This window comes from Monomorium pharaonis, chromosome 1 (genome assembly GCF_013373865.1).
Source record: "Monomorium pharaonis isolate MP-MQ-018 chromosome 1, ASM1337386v2, whole genome shotgun sequence".
NCBI classification, from domain to species: domain Eukaryota; kingdom Metazoa; phylum Arthropoda; class Insecta; order Hymenoptera; family Formicidae; genus Monomorium; species Monomorium pharaonis.
The window spans coordinates 26,628,040-26,649,303 of NC_050467.1; the positions used below are offsets into that span (position 1 = coordinate 26,628,040).

The 21,264-nt window shown below is 37.8% G+C and overlaps 1 protein-coding gene across 1 annotated transcript in view; it reads left to right on the forward strand.

The window, feature by feature from the left end:
* Positions 1–21,264, forward strand: part of LOC105834776 — a 100,719-nt gene that overhangs the window by 44,752 nt on the left and 34,703 nt on the right. Inside the window, exon 2 of the mRNA XM_036295099.1 lies at positions 18,508–18,722. Coding sequence (XP_036150992.1) covers positions 18,508–18,722 — 215 coding nt within the window. The remainder of the gene's footprint in view (positions 1–18,507; positions 18,723–21,264) is intronic.

The window sequence follows — 21,264 nt, forward strand, 5'->3', positions numbered from 1 at the left end:
ACTTATATTTCAAAATTAACTCGCAATAATTTTACAAAGTTTGTTCCCATAGGAAACATAACGGATAACAACACACGATTGTACTCTATTATCTCGGAACGCATGCAATAAACTTACTGTAAAAAAAATAGTTATAATATTTTTATAGATATCTCCGCACACATTATTTGTAATAAAAAAAACTGTTCCTCTATGTAACAGAAGATAAAAATGATGCTAAGTCACACTTGCGGGTTTTTTCCTAAAATTTTGCTTTCTTCGAGCTTAAAGATGCTATTATGCATAGTTGCTCAAAGAGCCACGAAATGGGACCTAATATTCTAAATTGCTTGCATTTTTATGTAAATCATAAGCATTCTGTGTTGAGACGCTTACTTTAGTTAATGTCACATAATTTCACACACACATACACACACACACACACGCACGCACGCGCGCGCGCGCACACACACACACACACACACACACACACACATTGTATATTTTATATAAAAGTATACGGAAGTCATTAATGTGTCGCTTTTACTGCTGGTTATTAAATATTATATGCGGACGCTTGAGTACCTACATCAATGATTTTTGTTACATAACGTGGATATAAAGTGCATCATATTATACGCGCATTCAGTAACTCATTTGCGATTACGGGAAAGTTTACATTACCGGTATGTTGCCGATTAGCGTGCGAGTTCTTTGAACCGTGAGTTTATTAACCCTCACATATTCTCAAAGTTTATTAACCCTCATGACTATAGAAATCAGAAAGCGCTCTCTCTCTCTCTCTCTCTCTCTCTCTCTCTCTCTCTCTCTCTCTCTCTCTATGAATATTTACTATGAATTTACAAAGTATATTCATTTAGTTAAATCCACTTTTTAAATAAAAACAAGGTAGTCATAACTAATAAGATATTATAGGTGTAGTTAAAAACATTTAAAAAATTGTGTCGGAAATTAAAATTTAGAATATCAGTACTTAAGTAATAAAACGTGTAAATTTCTCGTAATGTTATTAAATTGTTAAACATTAATGTACTAAAATATAAACATTATTATATCATGCGCCATCGTTATTACTTTGTCATTTAGTACGGGGCATAATTCTTTGCGCGGTATGCGGAAATGCTTGCGGTATTGTAATACTACGATGTACTGGCTAATTAGGCGATCAAGAGAATCGACAGGGGCACGATCGAAATACGAAACCCAGCCGCGGCAACCTCTATCCTACTCTACTCAATTTCCGCAGAACGACGCAGGACAATCTTGAAACGAGAACACTTCCTGACCTCCGGCAATTTATATCACCCAAGCTTGTTATACACTTATTGTGGAAGTGATTGGATGGCCAGGTCGACGCCGTATCATAGATGCTATCGCGTACCATAACAGCATGCATTTACATCCTAAAATCTGCGTTAAATGTCACTGTTTAGCACTGAAATTTGGACATATCCATAGCAGTCTAAATTTAAAACCCATAGTTGGATCTCCCATCTAATCTAAAGACACCGTTTCACACAAATTGAAGCGCATATTCTTAAATAATGGAAAAAGGACATAAAAGCATCTTCAGTGTAATGCAAGTGAATTTATTAAGGAATTGTTTCTATATAATAAAATATCTGTCTCTAATTTATGTTAATCCTTCTAATCTAATTTTTAATTCTTTTATGTCTATTATTATTTTTTCAAACGACGTGAATGTTTGTGTCAATTAATTTTTCTCAAACAAAATCGTTTGAGAATTAAAACCATTGTCTAAAAGATTTTACGAGAGAGAAGCGCTTTTTATATTCCTTCTACTTTCGAATCGCGATGAAAACAGAACGAAGACGTCGGGAAAGAAGTACCTTCGAATCAATCACGTGAAGCGCATCGCATTAAGAAGACGCGAGAAAAAATATTTCACCCTGGACCCGTGAAAGGATAATGAAAATGCGATCCTCAAGCGACTTCCCGCAGTGCGCCGAATATCGGAGATCACTTAAACCGAAAGTAATACGATCGTTACTGCCACGTCTCGATTTCCATAAAGCGGATAGTCCCGCGCTATCCTTACTGCTATTGACAATCATTGCGTCTGATAATAAAATAGCGCGCTCTTTGAGCTCCCCTTTGACCTGTCTGTGCCGTCTGGCTTCATAAGCTAGAGACCTGCGCTATCTCGATTCGTCTGGCCGTCGCGTTGAAAACGTGGCTCTTCCCCTTTACGGTAATTATAACGTTCAACTGGCGTAACCGTGAAGTACGTCACTGACAGGCCAGACGACGCGGTGATTACACCGCCGTTTATTCGGCCGGAAGCGCTCCCACGGCTTAATTCGAGCTGCTTTGTCGCTGACGTTGCTATTATCCGCTTATTCAGCGACTGCTCAGACTTACGTGTGCAGTACATCGAGGTACACCAATGGTCAAAAAGTTCGACCGGCCATACAATTAAGAGAGATTACAAATATTAATGGACGCACGTTTCAGGCAGGTGTGTCGGAAAGCCGACGTCAATGTTGCAAGTTAAAAAATCGATATTTATTACGTGTCCTTTTTTTATATGTCTACTGCTATCTTTATATATATATAAAGTCAATATATATTTTAATATTTTCACTTCTACAAGCAAATTACAAAAAACTTCTTGATTTTGTCATCATTCGTTAAACATCACAATGAAATATCATATAAAGAGTGCAAAACAGATATGGGTTTTAATCATCGGACGTGTCGCAAACAGAAGAGAACAATCATTACCTCATCAGAAATGAAAATGATATTCGAATTAAATTGACATTTCTAATTATCACTGTTATTACATCCATACAATTGTTCATATATACGTAATATATAAACAAGATAGTCCCCCTTCATTATATATAGTAAATTATATGTAATTGACAATTATATCTAATCAATCTATATAATTAATGAATATTGTAAGAGATAATGTTAAAGAATAAAGAAGCAGTATCGATTTTTCGTGACTATTTTTTCTTAATTTTTTTTTTTTTTTTCCTTTATATTGTACACACACGCCACTTTTCTGTACGCACTGTGCGCTGCATTTCTCTGGAATAAATAAATTTCGTTGACGTGATCGAAAAATTTGAACTTTTTATGGTAACATCCGGTAACATCGCAAACCACATGCACGGAAAAAATCTATGAAATTCGAAGAAGCCTAGAATAAACGCGGAAGTACGCGTAGCGGCATCGAGCCGAATACCATATAACAATCCGCGGCGATATGTGTCGTATTTAAAATCAATATTTCATCGAGGGCGGAAGCAATCCTGCGACGCAAGGATATACGAGAAGATTACAAATAAAGTATTATAGCGAGCTACGTCGCCCTCACGAGTCAATCGATCGACCATTTTCGCAAGGTAAATTTCTATCGCGAGAGCGAAACGGTGCTGTGCAATGTTTAAATCCTCTTGTGCGAACGTGCACGACGAATCTGCCACCGCAGGAGGGAAATGGAGGAAGAGAAGAAGAGGGGGAAACGAAAAAAAGGTAAATGGGGAGAAATATTCTTGCAAGGTAAGAGATTTCAGAGGGATAAAGGCGAGCTAGTGGATAGAGACGTAGAGACGTTCGTTCATATAGCAAGCGATACGGAAAAGCTTCGGTGTGCTCTCACAGGGAAACGATTTTCCTTCTTTCACCGGAGAAAATCAGTTAGGCACTACGGCACGTTTTCGCGGGAGTACGTCCGTAATATGTTCGTTGGTAACGTATTACGTTAACTCGATATGTACGTCGTTATTTTTATGACCATCTAACTGAAGCAAATAGTCGAAGGGATATCGTCGTGCAATACTGTTTAACTTTGAAAGACGTATTTCACAGAGAACGAGAAAGAAAAAGCCCCTCTTTTGCCCCGCTCATTAAATTCTTCGAACGCCTTTGATACTTTTAAATTATCTGTGAATTTACAAGGCGTAGTTCTACACGTAAATGCGTTGCTGAAACATCGTAAACGAAAAGCTACGACGGAAAACTTACGGATTAGAAATGTGTTGCAAAGTGAGTGTTTTAACATTTTATGACCCTTGCGATATTGAAGGTATTGGCGTGTGTGCACGGCCTAGTATTCACATTGGTTTGGAAAAACATGTAACAAACAAATATCTTCGGAGCTGCCGCAGATATCGAAAAACACTTTGGATCTTCATGTTTCATGCAAAAATATAAAAGGCCGTGAGTGGTGGCATATGTGTTCTCGATACCAACCAATCGGCTAAGCCGATTAAAGCGATCTGCGCGTCAAAAAATCGGTCTAGCCACGCTGCGAACGATTGGACAACATTATTGTTTTCCGCGTTGCAAACGGTAATTGCTTTAAATCTTTCAGAGATTGCCGACTGTGCGTGTCTTGTAATAGCTGCCGTTTTTCATTGAATTTCTTCCTTAATACGTATTCCCTGTAATGCCGGAGGTTAATATCAAAGCCAGGTATTTCACCCAGGTATTTTTCAGAGCCCGTTGTCGAATCCCATTTCCTCTTTTGCATTCACTCTTCAAGCTTCATTCCCGCTCGCCGAGTGACCGCTTTAATGAACAATTTATACTTCAACTTGCGCACTGAGCTTTCTCGCTTTTTCCACGACTCGCCTCAATTTTTCTCCATATTTCTTATAATTATTCCACTCTCAAAAACCGCAGGCTATTTTCTATCTTTCAGCCATCCGAGATGACATGCAATATATAACATCGAGCGTAATTCTTTTGCAACCATCGTGTTTTTTTTCTTCAAATTATAACTTTTATTATAAACTTTAATTAGCGTGAAAATTAAATTGTTTTGTCAGTAAAGTTTAGATAACAAATTCAATAAAATAAAAAACTACATTGCTCTTTTCTATTTATAGTACATATACACATTTTGTTTTTATCAAAAATACTCGTATAAAAACTGATTTTCTTCTTCATAATATTTAATAAATAGTATTGTTTTAAGATTCAATATACGTTGCTTTTCATTTTAGATTATAAATATAATAGCTCTAGTATATTATTTCGCTAATTTTATTACCATTTATTAGCAATTCGATAACTGTGTAATACGGTTGAATGATTTTCCGTCACGCCGGCAAAACAAACACGTTTGTTTAGTCGCTGTATCACTGTACATACGTCTGTCCCGATATAGATGTGTCAAGAGCAGAGCTATATTTACTTAAGCTTGATGATGTTCCACTTTGAGGATTAAGATCTGGATTGTATCTAACACGGATGCTAATTTAATCACAGCCAGCGTCGTGGAGAATCGAGACGCTGCAACTGAATTGTGCTCGGGACGAGGACCGATGCCGATGAAAAAGTTCAATTCGACATTTGTCGACGTGGCAGAAAATCGACATGACCTCACCTGTCCATCCTCTTCGCTACGTGATCCCGTCACGGAACAATCTCGTTCGGAAAAATTTCTCTAGGGTGCTACCTCCGAAAATTTTTCAACAAAGATTGTTCGCGAGTTTAATCGGCTTTATATTTTTCTTTATGATTGTACCATATCAAAAATGTTTTTAATAAAAATTAAATTTAACGCGCATCTAAGTTAAATGCTGATATAAGTGACTCGAAAATGTTATTTAAATCGGCAAACTGCTAGCTAAATTACATTTTAATATTAAAAATATATCGATGTGCCTTTTAAAAATAATTTATATGTAATCGATAAAGAGAATATGCTTTCAGAAGTAACAATTTATATTATTGTTTAATCTAATTGTGTATATCAGAAGCCAAGCGTATTAACAACACGCTGAATCCATCGATCCACTTGGTTGCTGAAATTTCCGCTAATATAACGCGCATCGAATCTGAAGGCGCAAACGCCGATCCCGCACGAGTGATTGCCGATGCATTTGCAGAGGAGTGCTATATACATATAGCGCAGTCTGATGTCGAGAACGAACTGCCAATACCAAACATTCCGAGCGTTACATCTTTGCCGCTCGATTGCAGACGCGTGTGGATTGTGAAGAAACGATAGGATGAATAGCATAGGCTGCAGCTTGCGCTGTTTCTTTCGCGCACCGCGTTCTTTCTTAAACCGAGCTCGCACGAAACAGCAAACAACGTCTTCATATCGCAAGAATTGTTTGTAAAAAGGGTATACTTGTGTATGTACATACGTCACAGTTCCATTTCTGACAGACGTTTAGAAGAAGATCGTTTGCGGTTTCTATGATTCTTTATTAGCGCTTGATATTAAACATATTTGTAATCAAGCCTGATTATCCAACCCATTAATAAAATTCGCCTGACAAATAAGACTTTATTGCGTCCTTTAATTTCCTGGGACACTTTAAACCCAATCGAGCTTATCTACTCGACGCTTCGGCATTGAACAATCCTTCTTACTCCGGGAACATTTCACATACCCTCCTCTTAAGACTCGGATTTTTCCACGACGGATGTATACTGCTGGCGAGACTCCAACATTTCCTCTTAACCTGATTAAACGACGTTTATTGCCACTAACAAAGAATGGTAGGAACGCAGCGTAGAAACTGGGGGAAGGAAAATAGAAAAGAGGAGGGGAAAGGGCGCGCGATGGACGCGGCCGTCTGCTTTCTAAACCGAGATGCGAAACGAAGCGAGAGGCGACCGGCTGGGATTAGGCGAGCGGAGAGAAAATGGAGAATACTCGATAACCACGATGAAATTTCTACCGGAGAGACGCCCACGAGACACTCAGACGGTACTTGGCACGAACGGGTTCAAGTTCTCCCCCCGAGAAGATCCCGAGATTCTCGAACGAAACGGAGACCGTCAGCGGAATGGTTCTGTTGACTTTGCGGGATGGCGTTACCGCGTGCCGCCGAAAATGTCGTTAATCTTACTTCGTTAGAGGCCCGTCCGATGAAATTGTCGGGCCACTTTGATTTATTGAATGAACGCCCGCGGCGCCCGGGATCGAGGGCAGGCGATTCAGGGGCGAATTTATCGGAAATACACCGGCGCGGTGTAGCAATCTTTCTCGGTTGTTCCTGTACGGCGGCTCGGGAAAATCGGATATTTATGCTAACGCGAACACGTCCGTGGGATTCGCCTAAGTTAGTGCGCGTGGCAGTCGGATATCTATGGACCGCTGTTAATAAAGCCCTATAGTACCGGCCCGGGCTACGGTGCACGCGCGAAACTTCGGGGAGATAAATAAATGTATAGCTAAATGTATAGCTAAGCTAAAGCCGGCCCGTTGCCGTGCCGCTGCTCGCCCGAGAACCCCCCTGGCATTAAATTCTGAAGCGCTTTTAAATTCAGTGCCGGTTGTGTTGGAAGTCACGCAATGATCGGCTGTATTTTCAGAGATTTCGCAGACCGAAGTCGCTTCGCGACTAGCAACACGTTCGAAAATGCTCTTTTGCGAAACGGAAGCATCTTGTTCTTTTTTATGTTGGCCGCTACAAAGCCAAGCAGCTCCTACCACTACATAAAATATAGAATAGCCATGCGCCTCGCAAATCGAATCGTAGCGCTTTTGATAACGTATTAGCCTTTAGATCAGAGAAGCGCGCGTTTGGACAAAACGCATCTTCTTTTAATATCGAATCAACGGATAAATCAAATTTTGCCGCTTTCGCGAAGTATATACCGTATAGATTGAAAAGATGGTACCTACCTCTGAGAAAAATGCCATGTTGTCAATCTATTTTATCGATTGGAAGTACATCGCCAGATATAAGGTTCAAGATAGATACATTGCGCCGCGGTGACTTCGTTTCGCCTCTATTCTTACTTTGTGAAATAGCTTCTGCATTACAATAGGGCAAGCCACATGAAATCCTTCAGCAAGACTGATTTTGAAAAATGTACGTCACTGGGATAAGAAAGAAGCAGAAAGAGATTGTATTTCTGCGTTATCATATAAGAAAGGATGGACAATTGAATTTTTCATTTGTCCACACAGTGGAGTGATGAGAGAATGAGCCTTCCTTTTCCAGAAGAAATTTCGCTGCTCTCCAGGCATTTCATTTATTGTCTGTTAATATTTTATTTTTCTCTCTGCAGAACTCTTTTATGAATCCACTTTGTTAAATACTTGTTACTGAGATTGAAAGCCTTGTAGAAATAAAGCGAGCTCGAAGTTTTGCTCGGAATATCTGCAAAAGAAATAAATCACATATTTATTAGTGATTAAAAAGATACATCTCATTTTTATTAACATCTTTGTTAAATATTTTACTTTAGTAAATTATTATTAAATTATTTAAAAATACGCAATCTTTTCTTGTCATTTGTTGCCATATTTTATATGATAAAATGTTAAAATTTATAATTAAATATAATATAATAAATTATTAAAAAAATTCAGTTTCTAATATAATATAGTTATAAACAGTTCCTCTATAACAATCTTTAATGAATAAAAAATTAAAATAATATTATATATGTTTCGCTGTATAAAATTATCATAAACACGCTTGCTATTCAACAATTTCACAGTTCGGGTAGTTCGTTGCAAAACTTTTGCTCGAGGATTATGTCTAAAACAGTCTACGAAGAAAGGAAAAAGCAAGGCAGGAAAGAAGAGACCGGTAGGTGATCGCTCTTTGCCAGCGGTATATTTAATGCCGCAGCCGGTGTAAATGCACATTTGCCTTGAACAGAAATCTTTCTGAACACAACCACCCGAGGACATTGCTGCACTTGCTACACCGGTGGAATGGTATTTTAAGCCACGTCGCGAAGAATAATGGCGTCGTTAGAAGCTTACGAAAGGGAACGAAAAAAAGAGATGCATTTTTGTAGAAAAATCGTGAGGGGGATAATTTCAAGAGACACGGTCGTGCCTCGCACCAAATGTACACGCGAGCAATGCACAAGCGACTTGTATTTCCTTACAAGTCGTCCAATTAAATCATCATTATAGCGCCATAACTGATTGAATCGATTAAATTCTTAATAAATTAAATTTTTAAACATATAGTATCATTTGAGAAATTTTAAAAGATCACAATTATTATTATGAAAATATATTCCGATATTATGTTAAATTAGAAAATGTAATGCATCTTTCAAATACATTCTAAGAGAGAAAGAGAGAGAGAGAGAGAGAGAGAGAGAGAGAGAGAGAGAGAGAAAGAATCAATTTCTCTTTAACCCTATATCGCAATAACCGTGCGTGCAAAATTTTGTTCTAATATACATTACCTATTTATTTTCTGCCGTGTTTACCAGTGTAAATTTTATTTTATATATCTTTTACTTAATTATATAAATTACTAAATAATTAATTGTAAATATAAGATTTAATATCTGTTATAATATATCTAATAAAATTTTACCTTTAACTGTGAGACAGACTCTGATTTTTGAATCGCGAGAAAAACATCGCGTTATCTTTGTATTTAGTAGATTACTGACTTAACAATTTTGACCAGATCAAGACCTCTCGAGCATTCTATGCCAGTTAATATTCGATATAAAGAGAGAAATAGTTCTCAAGACGGAGAAACTCAATGCGCTCTGCTTTTGTCGAATCTCACGAGATCAATCCGCGAAAGAAAGTTAAGCGTCGAACGTTAAGGCTCCCTTCCAGAAAGAAATAAATCCCAAACTTTACGAACTACTTTTGATAGCGATTATTTCGATACTAATTCAGCGACAGTCACAGTTTTTCTGAATTTTGCATAATGTTAATATTATATAATTCAGAAAAATATTTTTGCGATAAAAGAAAGTAAATGAAAGAAAAAAAAGTTTATATTATATGTATATTATATTTTAGACTACTTTTTTTCTAGTACATAATCTTTTTCTACCACTACTTTTGCAGAAAAGATACGTGTCAGCAATATAAAGTGATTCATTTTATATAACATTATTTTGTATAAAAAATAAAGTTAGAAGCAAGTTTAAATTAAAAATATATTAACGTGAAAGTATGTATTTCTTATATAATACGGTTAAGCATGACAAGCTTATCGACATTTATTGCAATGAGAACAGTCTGCCCTAGAAATAGTCCACGACAGTGCAAACTTTATTGGAAGAATGTTATTTTCATGAGCCCGAAAACTTTCCCGTATTCAGCCCGGTAGGAAAGTAGAATTTTAAATTATACTATTCTGGTGATAATTTGCGAGAGCTCCTTATTAAAGTATGCATCAAGAATTTAAGAAATTCGATCAATATAAGAATCGGATGAATTTTACATGAGACTCCCGGTAGCGATAAGTTGTATGAAAGACAGTTTGTATGGAGGTGCGCTGCCTTACGTAACAGAACTATCGTAGTGTGGCTTCAACGGAAGCGCTCAATGAATTTTCTAGCACTACGAAGTCGAGCGTCGAAGGAGGCGAAGAAACTTTTTCGTAACAGAGATGAGGGATACTTTCGAGGAATACTTTTTCCACTACACAAGAAAAGATTGGTTTTGCATCGTTCGCGGATCGTAGTCCTTCGCGTGATAAACGTAACTGCGGAAGTACTAACGAGAAAGATAGACCAACGATCCCACATTCAGATATTCTGCTGATCATAAGCACTCGCGAAAGAAACGTCTCGTAGAAATGTAATTCGAGTAGAGCTGCCATATTAAATTTTTTTAAACTAGAAGTTACAAGCCCCGGACATTTCTATTGCAACCCCGGACATATACAAGAATACGTTAATTACACATAATAAATATTACAAAAACCATTTAATAAGTGATCGTGCTATTGGAAAAAGCAGGGTAAAGGAAATAAATAATTAAAATATTTAAAACCCCGGACGCACATAATTTTTCCGGACAAATTTTTAACACTTTCAAAAATCTTCCCGGATGACCCCAAATGTTCTAAAAAAAAGAACAGTGTCCGGGGAAAAGAGGACGGATGGCAACCCTAAACTCGAAGCAACTCTTCTCTTGAAGCCATCACGGTAATCAAACGGCATTTTATAGCGCATAAAAAATTGTATCACTTTGGGAGCGATATTTCCTTATACAAGTGTCCCTTTACTTACGGCTCGACTTTACGAATTTTCTTACGATCGGCAATATATTGACTAAAAATTAACTAGTAAATTATAAGGAAGTTTAAGCACTCGATGTAAATATTAATTTTATAATAGCAAATATATTACATTAAAAAATATAATTATAATTTATATAACAAATTTTATTTGGTTATTTTCTGAATAGAAGTTACATGAAATTTAAATACCATTTGACTTACGATCAATTCGGTTTACGATCAAAACGTAACCTTATCATAAACAAAGTTGTATACCTATATTAGAAATACATATTGCAAAGGGAGATAAAAATAATCTATTTCATTATACGTGGCAGGGACAAGTACTTAATATTAAAATAACATTTTTTTTTACTTTTCGGATCTCTTTAATGTTACTGATAAACTTCTTCTATTTAAATTATATGTAGTATATACACACTTTAAATATGTCCCACACAGCATACTAACGTTTATCGAAACCACGGTGAACAGAAACTCCTTGAGATCTACACAATGGCGGCCACGTGTCGTAGTGCAAAACGTTAAAACGGAACGTGTATGGTTTCCACGCAGTAATCCGGCGCATCTGCGATAGTCCGGGCTAAATTCCATCCTCTAAGTTTAAGGCTTACCTGGCGCCACAAATTTCTGCCTGGGCGCCGATTGGAAGGCCCTTAAGACGCGTTAGAAGCGATACTACTGACTTCACGATCCGTTCCGATCTAGCCCGCGATTATGCCGTGTTATTTTACAACTTGCATTCTCGCTGCAGATACCGATTAAGCGAAATTGCAACGACCACTGACTTTTGTGAGCAATATAGCAGACAATTTGTACAAATTTGCCGATATATGCAGCTAATATGATGTGGTTACGATGACTTTTCTGAGTTAAATGGAATACGTTCATCCAACTATATCACGTTTAACTTTAGCTCTGGAATAAATAAACATTCAATCGTTCAAAACATACTTGTCAATTTAAATATAGATACTTGAGAAATAAGGCGTTAAAACTGTTAAGATTTATATTTGGAATTTGTATTTTGCCATCTAAAATTGACATGTAATACTGATATACCAATGTTAACATATGATTAATTTAAAATAATGAATAATAAAATCTGTTTAATAAATATTCATTAACAGAACTCTTAATCAAAAATTTTCGTTGCAGGAATCGTCATGACAGCCAACAAAATAAAATTTGAAAATTAGCATTTAATATGTGAGTTAAAATAATCATATTTTTGAATGTCATAATTAAAAAATTCTTTATATTGTAAATCTTTCAACATTTATTAAATGGAAATTAACAGCAATACACGAATTTACGAAGCCTCTTGCTTATTGATGAATAATTCACGTAGAAATCTAGCGTTCATTACTAAAAAGAGTAGTTTATGATATTAACAGTTCTGTGGTATATCAACGTAAAATATGCGCTTCCCAAATTTCCCATGCGACACACGAGTTTCTCATTACCAATAACGAAATTCGCGTGCCCGGTTCCGCTGGTAATCTGATGTCGGTGCTTACATATTAATGACATTTTCCCGAAACGAGAGAGAGAGAGAGAGAGAGAGAGAGAGAGAGAGAGAGAGAGAGAGAGAGAGAGAGAGAGAGAGAGAGAGAGAGAGCTGGCATGGAATACCTGTGCTCATTCTCGCGTCTCTAAATTCCGTATAACGCGTTTCCGCTGCGCGAATTTGTTTGGTGAAAATGATAATGGAAGCCGCACAATGTAGCTCCGAGCGCAAAGTTTCATAGGCACCAATAGTGACATAAAAATATCTCCTCCGTGATAACGTAGTTGACGATCAAACGAAAATTGGAATACACATATCCGTAAACCTCGCATAGCAAACAGTTAACGAATATGTGACGCAAAAATAAACAAAAACAAAAGAAAGAATTTTTGCGGCGCATATTTTTAGTCGACATTATTTTGTACATACATCATACTTTTTTATCTAACAGGGCAATATAAATGGGATTTATCAGCGGACATAATAGCTGTAAAAACAAGCAGATGTCAATCAATTTACGAGATTCAAAATTGACATGTAATAAGCTATACCTTTTATATCCCATTAATTGTCTGGCAAAGATGTTGTGCTGCGGGCATCGCGGAAATAACATCAATCGTGGCAAAATCAATAACGAACCGCTTATTATTTATCCATATTCATTATTAGCTCGTACCGTCACCACCTACCAATCAACTTCGATAATTACCCGCCTAATTAGCGCGCTCCATACTTAAATGTCACCACAAATTGTGCGATACATTTGCGCGATACATTAATAAATAAATCTTGTTCATTGCATTGAGTAGAATTTTTTATAATATTTCAAACACTTCGTAAAAACTCGTAAATTCTGCACAAAGAAAAATATTTTTCGTAATACTTATTATTATATAAAAACTTTTATCTTGAATTGTAAAAACTTTGCCTTAGAGTATATTTTACATTGTTGCACATGGTAATCTTATTAAGTTATAGTTTATAAAATATAGTTGTACATTTCAAAAATACCTATCGTTACTCATAATATTTGGCAGATTGCCAAGTTGTTTTAAGCCCGTCACAGCACGCGGTAAAATTTATAGCAAGAATTATGTGATAAAATATAACGGAAAATTCTCTACTTGTGGCATACTCGATAATGAAACGAAATAACGTTCTACAGTTCGCAGTACAGTTGCATTATTATCACTGCAGTATAACTGTTACGGTCAATAGTACGAGAATGCGTTTTTATTAGCGTCATAAATGGAACACGCAGAAAATATCGACGTATGAATATCCTCCCTATTCCTTCCCTACCTTCCCTCGTCGTCATTATATCCCCCCAAAGACCTATCCTCGAACGGAAGTTTGAAATAAAAGCGGCAAATAAAACAGCAATGCGCTTGACGGCCGAGTTATCCCCTTTATCGACCCCCGTATATCAGGTCCGGTCGTGGAAAAATGATGAATGCTCTTGGGTAACATGATCACGCGCGTACGCACACGCATCCCGACATTCAATTGCTTTTTTCATAAACCCACGCGGAAAGTATTCGTTCCCCGTTTACGTTTCATCGAACCTCGAACCTCGAACCTCGAACCTCGAACCTCGAACCGCGACCCGATCAAATTCGCTCGTCCACATTTGTTCCGTACCTATTTACCTGACCCGCGGAATTGTCCAGCCGCACATAACATCCACCATTACACCGGACATTGGGATCAAATGAAGTCTTGGAGTCTGTCACTAAACGTGATATCTCTGCGCAAAATTCGCCGGCGCCGTGAAAAGAGGGGGAAAAAAATAGAAGAGAAGAAAGTTAGTTAATATATTGCTTGAAATATTCGGCGCGTCATATTCGACACGTTAATTGCAACCATCCCCGTATAGTGATGCACATTAAATAATTTTCACCTCTCGACTCGACGTGCGCAACTTCACAACTAGTAATATTACGCACGCAACGGGACGACGAACTCCGACGTAACGCACAAGCGTAATCGTTCGGTGGCAAGCATTAAATTGCTCGCCGAAGTTGTCTAACGATCTGAGCCATCGCGCGTCGCTCTCCTCAGCAAAACTGTTCGCGCTAACGATGCATTATTGCATACGCCGCGAATACATCGTGAAGAAGAATCTCGACATTTCTGGAAGCGAATTGTGAACGCGCGCGTCCAATAAAAATGACAAAATCCCGGTTGCTGCGTTATAAACGAACCTTCGGTCGATCCGCTCCGGAATTATCATCGATTCCCTATGCCGGCATCCTGGCGCGAATGTTGCCCGGTACCTTGTTTATGATGTAACGTTATATCGACAATCGCGGCTGTAGCGCGCGAGTTTCATTTGTATTTTATGTCCGGTGCGCGTACTCCCGTCGCGCGTCGCGTCGCCGCGCCGCGGCGAGTGCAGAGGTGCGAAACCTTTGCCCGCGATCGGAATAATAACCAATAAAGCCCGTTATTTTGCAATCAACACGGACATCGCGAGGAAAATACTTATTTTCTTTTATGCCGGGGTTCGTTAGGTGAAACAGCGCGAATGCAGGTTTTATAAACGCTTATTGGGAATATAGGAATTGAGTCTATCGTAAGCAACGCGACGTAGATTGTAATATGCGAATAATAAAGAGACATGGAAATTTCTGCCTGCGAATTTTCTTTTCTGATAATTTATAAGTAATTGCATTCGAATTTCAACGAAACGTAATTATTAAATAAATTTCAAAGTGTACTTTAAATTGCGTGCATAATCGTGTTAATTGTTTTATCCACAGAATAAAATTTGCAAATTTTGATTACTAATTTTATGAACGCGCGAAGCAACTGCATGTGACTTTTCACGCATATATTCAAATTAACTCATGGCCACAAACGTTTAGAAAAAGAAATTTTCACAGTAGATATTATTTAATGCTAGACATTATTTGGCTCCGGTATGTTAGTACTAATCATTTCTCTCTCTCTCTCACACACACACACACACACACACACACACACACAACAAACAAACTTATTCTAATATAAAATTGTTTAGCTGTAAGTATATGTAGAAAAACCAATCAAGAAGATAAATTTCACAGGTATAACAAAAAGTTTTATGATTCTTTTTGACGTTAATTAAAGAGGACATTTATTGAGGGGAATTAGTATCGTGAAAGTTGTCCCTCCCCCCTCTGAGGGAAAAGGGAAAGAAGAAAAAAGAGAGATGGCGTCGCACCTGTGGCAGGCAGGTTAACTTCGCCGGTATATGAATCAATCTAGTTATCTGCCTGTACTTAGGTATCTCTTTTACGTGTATTTATACGCGCTCGCGCCTTTTTACGGACAATAAATTGCTACAGTATCGAGAGCATTCTGCGAAACGAGATGTCGCAGCATTTGCATGTTATCTCCTGCTCTTTCGCGAAATTACGCTCTCAAAAAGCACGGGATCGAGCGCACAATGGTGTTATCTGTGCGCAGCTTAGTGCGGCACTCCGTGCCACGGAATTATTTATTGCACTTAATCACCGATCTGCGGCCCTTGGGTAGCAGTTAACCCATATTTCTCTGGCTTAATGCCGAAAATAAACAGTGCTCGGGCCCGCCAAAATATCTCCTCGGGCAACTAAATGTCTCGCGGGCATCGTGCGCCATATGCAAAACGTCCAATCGTGACGTTCCGCCGTTTGCACGTTACGCCCCGCTATTTCGCGAAGATGCATTTCCATTTGCTCGGCCATGCAATTCCGCGTCTGAAATGTCGGACGCGTTGCTTGAGCGGCAATCCAACGTTATGCTAGAACGGCCGAAAACCGTGGCCGTAAACCCAAGACGTAATAATGAAATTTGTAAATGCAAAAATTAGATTCTTCTTTGTTTTATTCGAACGACCAACTAGTGGTAGATTTGTTCGGCGAGCTTCAGATTCATTTTGACAGCGCCACGTTTAAGATCCGCGTAAATCTCCATCTGATTAGCGAGCGCGAGATAAAGTGTCGCTAACTTAATCGCCGCGCAGTAACGCCGACGATCGTCCACCGGCAACATTATGAATCCATTTAAGGCTCGTAGGTACGGTTCCCCGAGCGGTGGAAAGCATTATGTTTCCGCGTCTCGCGAAAGCGCATCCTATGCGGCGCACGTTTCATGCATTTTTATCCCATTTCAAGGAGTGCTACGTTACATGCGGGATGCACCTACGTTATGTAAACGTTCCTATGTCTCCTTCCCGCTCTCTCTCTCTCTCTCTCTCTCTCTCTCTCTCTCTCTCTCTCTCTCTCTCGTACTAGATTATTTATTATACTAATTACGGAATTGCGGCCGCCAGAGTTCCACTTCCAGGTTGGCTTGACGGCGTGAATAAAGTTTACCTCGGGAATAAGTTGTACCGCAAACGCGCGGCCTTTACGAGGCACTCAGCAAAGTTTATCGAAGGCATTTAGCCCAATACTAACACATCGAATTAATTTAACTCGCGCGGCGCGCTTCCTTCTTTGTAATTGGTTTCTCCAGGGGTGGACAAAGAGGATCGTAGTTTCCTGCCTTGGAAGGTAATAGAGGCGGCGCCGACTGCCCTTTTGCTTTGATCGCTCCACCGGAATACGACTCAGAATCGACAGAAAGACGACGGCGAAAGTACCGATGACCGCAAGGGGTTTCGAGTGGAAATTATCAAAAGACAACCGTATTTCGACGCCGTCGGGATCTCGAAACACTCGTCGACTACGATAGCAGCCTCTGGGCGCGCGAGTTAACCGTTTTCCGATCGCGACAATCATGCTTCCGTCCCACTATTTTGCGTAAAGAAAACGAACGAATAAGACTCGAGAAAATTAGTTTGTTTTTCAAACGATGCAATCGTGATGTAACGCAAGCCTTCTTCTTTTGTCTATAAGCATGTAGTTCTCATCAGCATTCGTTACAAAGTATATAATCCCGGGAGATAATGCAACAAATAAAAGAAAGCCATCATTATTGACGTAGGTCTCCCAAAACGACATCTCTTTGGCAATCTTTTTTTTTGACTTAAATATAATTTTATCCCTCCCAAGTTCCATCACATCTATCGCTAATATCAAAGCGATTGCGCCAATAGAGTTTACACCGAAAATTACGTGTATTAGACTGCACTATTGTTTGATCGAGCACTTTAACAAATATTAACGAGATGCAATCAGTTATGCTAATTGAGTTAATTATGTACGATGATAGATTTGTCATCCTGCATAAGTAGATCACAGTGTCCACGTTAATGAAATTTTCAGTCAATTTCTACAAAATGTAATAATTAATATACATATTGTATGTCATTAAATAAGTTCAGACAGTAATCATCCCTGTTCACACATTTTTACTTTCGCCTTTTTTAGGTGATCTTAAGAAAATACATGATCAATATTACAATCATATTAAACTATTAATTACGCTTAATATCATAATCTTTTAACAATAAATACTTTTTGTTATTAAAAAACGTATAATTTATACAAATAATGTACATATTATATGATTATATAAAAATTTTTTTATAAGTTTTGTTTTTAATTACTGCTTGAATAAAAAATTATATATTTTTCTAAATAAATAAAAAATTAAGTAATACATATTTAAAGTTCTAACTTCGTGTTATTTATAAAAAATATTTAAATCTTTTTAGCTCGACATTTCTCATTGTATGGAAAATCGGCTAGCGGCAAAATATAGATTTGCAATCACTAATCGATAGAACATTAAATCACGTCGCAAAGTTTTAATTCATGACATAAAAAATTTACCTGAATTATTTATGATTGTCCCACTTTCCGACCGGCGCTTAATCCTAAAATCACATTCGGAAATAGCGTGTATCAATCAAGCGCGGCGCGACTATTAGCCGTACGTAAATGCATCGTTAGAATAATTTATAAACTATACTGTATGCACTTTGCGAATTCTAATCGCGATTGTTGTCCGTTATTATTTAATGTAAATAAATATTCCTCACACATGCAAACGAGATGACCTATTCTATGCATATCGATTGAACGTCTTTCACAGCCAAATGTTTTTTTTTATTGTTTGCAGGTGCAACAGGTTTGAAAGATCTGACGATAAATGTACCAACCATGGTGAGATCAGGCGATACCGTAACATTGTCATGTCATTACGATCTGGAAGGCTTACCTTTGTACACTATACAATGGTTTTTCAATGATCATGAATTTTATCGCTTTATACCCGACCGCAGACCACCATCGCCGCCCTATAGCACTTTCGACGTAGCTGGTATACAAGTTAACGTGAGTAATTTATTCTTAAATAAGTACAAATAAGTATGTGAAAATTCTCATTATTGGAAAATCAACTAATAGCAAACTAGATTTACGATCGCCAATCAATAAAGCATTAAATCAAAAAATTATATTGTGATATAAAAATTTATCTAAATTATTTATGGCTATACACAACATTTCTAAAAATATAAAATTTTTCAAAAAAAGTTTAAATTATTTAATTACAAATATAATAATACATTTTAGAAATTTCTTTCGTCTCTTTTCAAGAACGATAATCCTCGGTCATATTATTCTTTCTTTCATCGATCCAATTATGTGCGTTGCAATAAAAAAATTAATTAATCTTGTAAAGTACAAACATCACTTATATTTATTACGTGTTCGTAATGCAAGAAATTCACGATGTTCTTTTTATTTCCCTGTTTGCATTTCTCGTTCTGCAAATTTTTAAATATTTATTTCTCTGTAACTAATCTTTAATTAAACTTAAACTTCAATAAAATTGAAACTTGATTATCAAAATGTCTAGTATTGAAATTTAAAAATAAAGAAGGTTTACATATCGAATTATGAAATAGTCGATACCAATAATCAATAGAATAAAAGAAGCATCCCAAATGGCGACAATAATTCTGTAGCATCCTGCATATATTTTATATTGAGTATAACCAGTGTCTCTTTTAAAGTAATAACCGAGTCACCGACGTTTATCTTTATTACATCCAACTTCTCAATTAACTTGTAATAAAAAAATCTTATCTCTTTAATAACGCTTTTGTAAAAGTTTATTATATTAATCTCGGTAATAGCCGTGATGCTCATTACAAACGGAGTTTAGCCTATAAATCATTCTTAAATCCATCAAAAAAAAATTCTACGCGATACTAGAATAAATAAAGTTAAAGTTTCAAGTCAATCGCTGTTAATAATTTTACGTATGTATTATCATAGAATTTAATCATCGACATTCAAGTTTCGACGAAACAATCTGCGTGATTTAATACGAGGAAAGATTCGATTAGTTAATGTTTTAAACCGCTGTACTTTAAATCGCAACATGCTGCATCCTCCGCACGAAGTATATCATAAATTGTATTCCTTCGAGGGATGCGCATATCGATGCGCCGTTAGATCCATTTATCAAGCGAGCTCTCTCTTTCGAAGAGTCGTCGAGATAAGAACTAAAGCCCGATTTTTGCGCTCGCGAGTAAACGACGAGCTATCTTTTTGCGACTCGCGTCCGATCCGAGGCGTAATCTATTTTTCTACGGAAAACACAGCCTGCAAGTAGATTCGATAAGAGAGAAGATCTAGACCTCGCGCGCGCTCTCTCGCCAAGGGCAAAACTTCTTGTCGCTCCTTGGACAACTAGTCTCCCTTTCAACTTGCCCCTCCCCTCCCACCCCACGCACACATACACACATATCCGCCCTTTCTAATCTTCCATGCATCGGGGATGCTTCCACTTTTCCGCCGGTATGGTCGCGACGAAGGCAAAAGTTTCTCTACGCGGGTGCAGGGTGAGGAAAAGAATCGATAGACTGATTTATGGCATGTACTACGACCGCGACACGACTTGAACCTGGGTCAAGCGAGTTCCGTGTTTTACGGACGTCGATTCAACGTCGCCGCAATCGCGTCGCGAATCTCCCCCTCTCCCTCCACCTCTTGCTCGTCCCACTCGTCTTTCTGTCCCTTTTTCTCGCGTCCTCTTAAGGTGAGACTCTCCTTAAATTTTCCGACGCTCGAGAAAATGGAATCCCCCTTTCCGCAAGAGAGAGCACTCGGCGCGAAAGCAATATCCTGTAGGTTTGTATAACGTGCTCGCGGACGCGCAAGGGTGCGCGCGCGTCGGAGAAAAATGTTAGAAATTAATCCTAGATACATGTTTGCGCTTACTAAGTGTATATAAAAAACGCGAAGAGTTTCTGGCATTGCAATTAATTTAATAAATACGGAATAGCTCAAATCTAGTTTAGTGTTTAAGAATTAATTGTGTTAATTGTGTTAATTTAAAGAACCAATTTAGATTTTTTTAAATGTAAGAACATTCAAAGAGTTTGATCTTAATCGATATTCGAGAGATAGTGATGAAAAATTAATATCTTTAAGAAGAAAGTAGCCCAACAACTTCAACAAATCGTTCACTGGTATCTACTTTCTTCTTATAAATTTCGTAGTTTGCGAGATGATTTAGCTAATAAATATCTTAGGTGAAACACCGCACACGCAAGGAAGACGTATATAACTTTAGTAGCGTGTACATTTAATAGCGTCCAGCGCTGGCTTCCTTTTTGCTTCCTCTCCCGTTGCCCTTTGTCCGACAACTCAAAGGAAGCACACCGAAGTCCTGTAGGAAAATACTCTCGTGGGATCGGCGACGTGCTTTGCTGATAATTACGGCAAAAGCGCGGTTGGACAGACCGCGAAAATGAAACAGAATTTTAGAGGCAAGAGAATCATAACGCAGAGAAAGGATAGAAAAACGATATAGCAGATGATACTGATACAGAGTGAGAAATATGAGAGGGGGGGGGGGGCGATA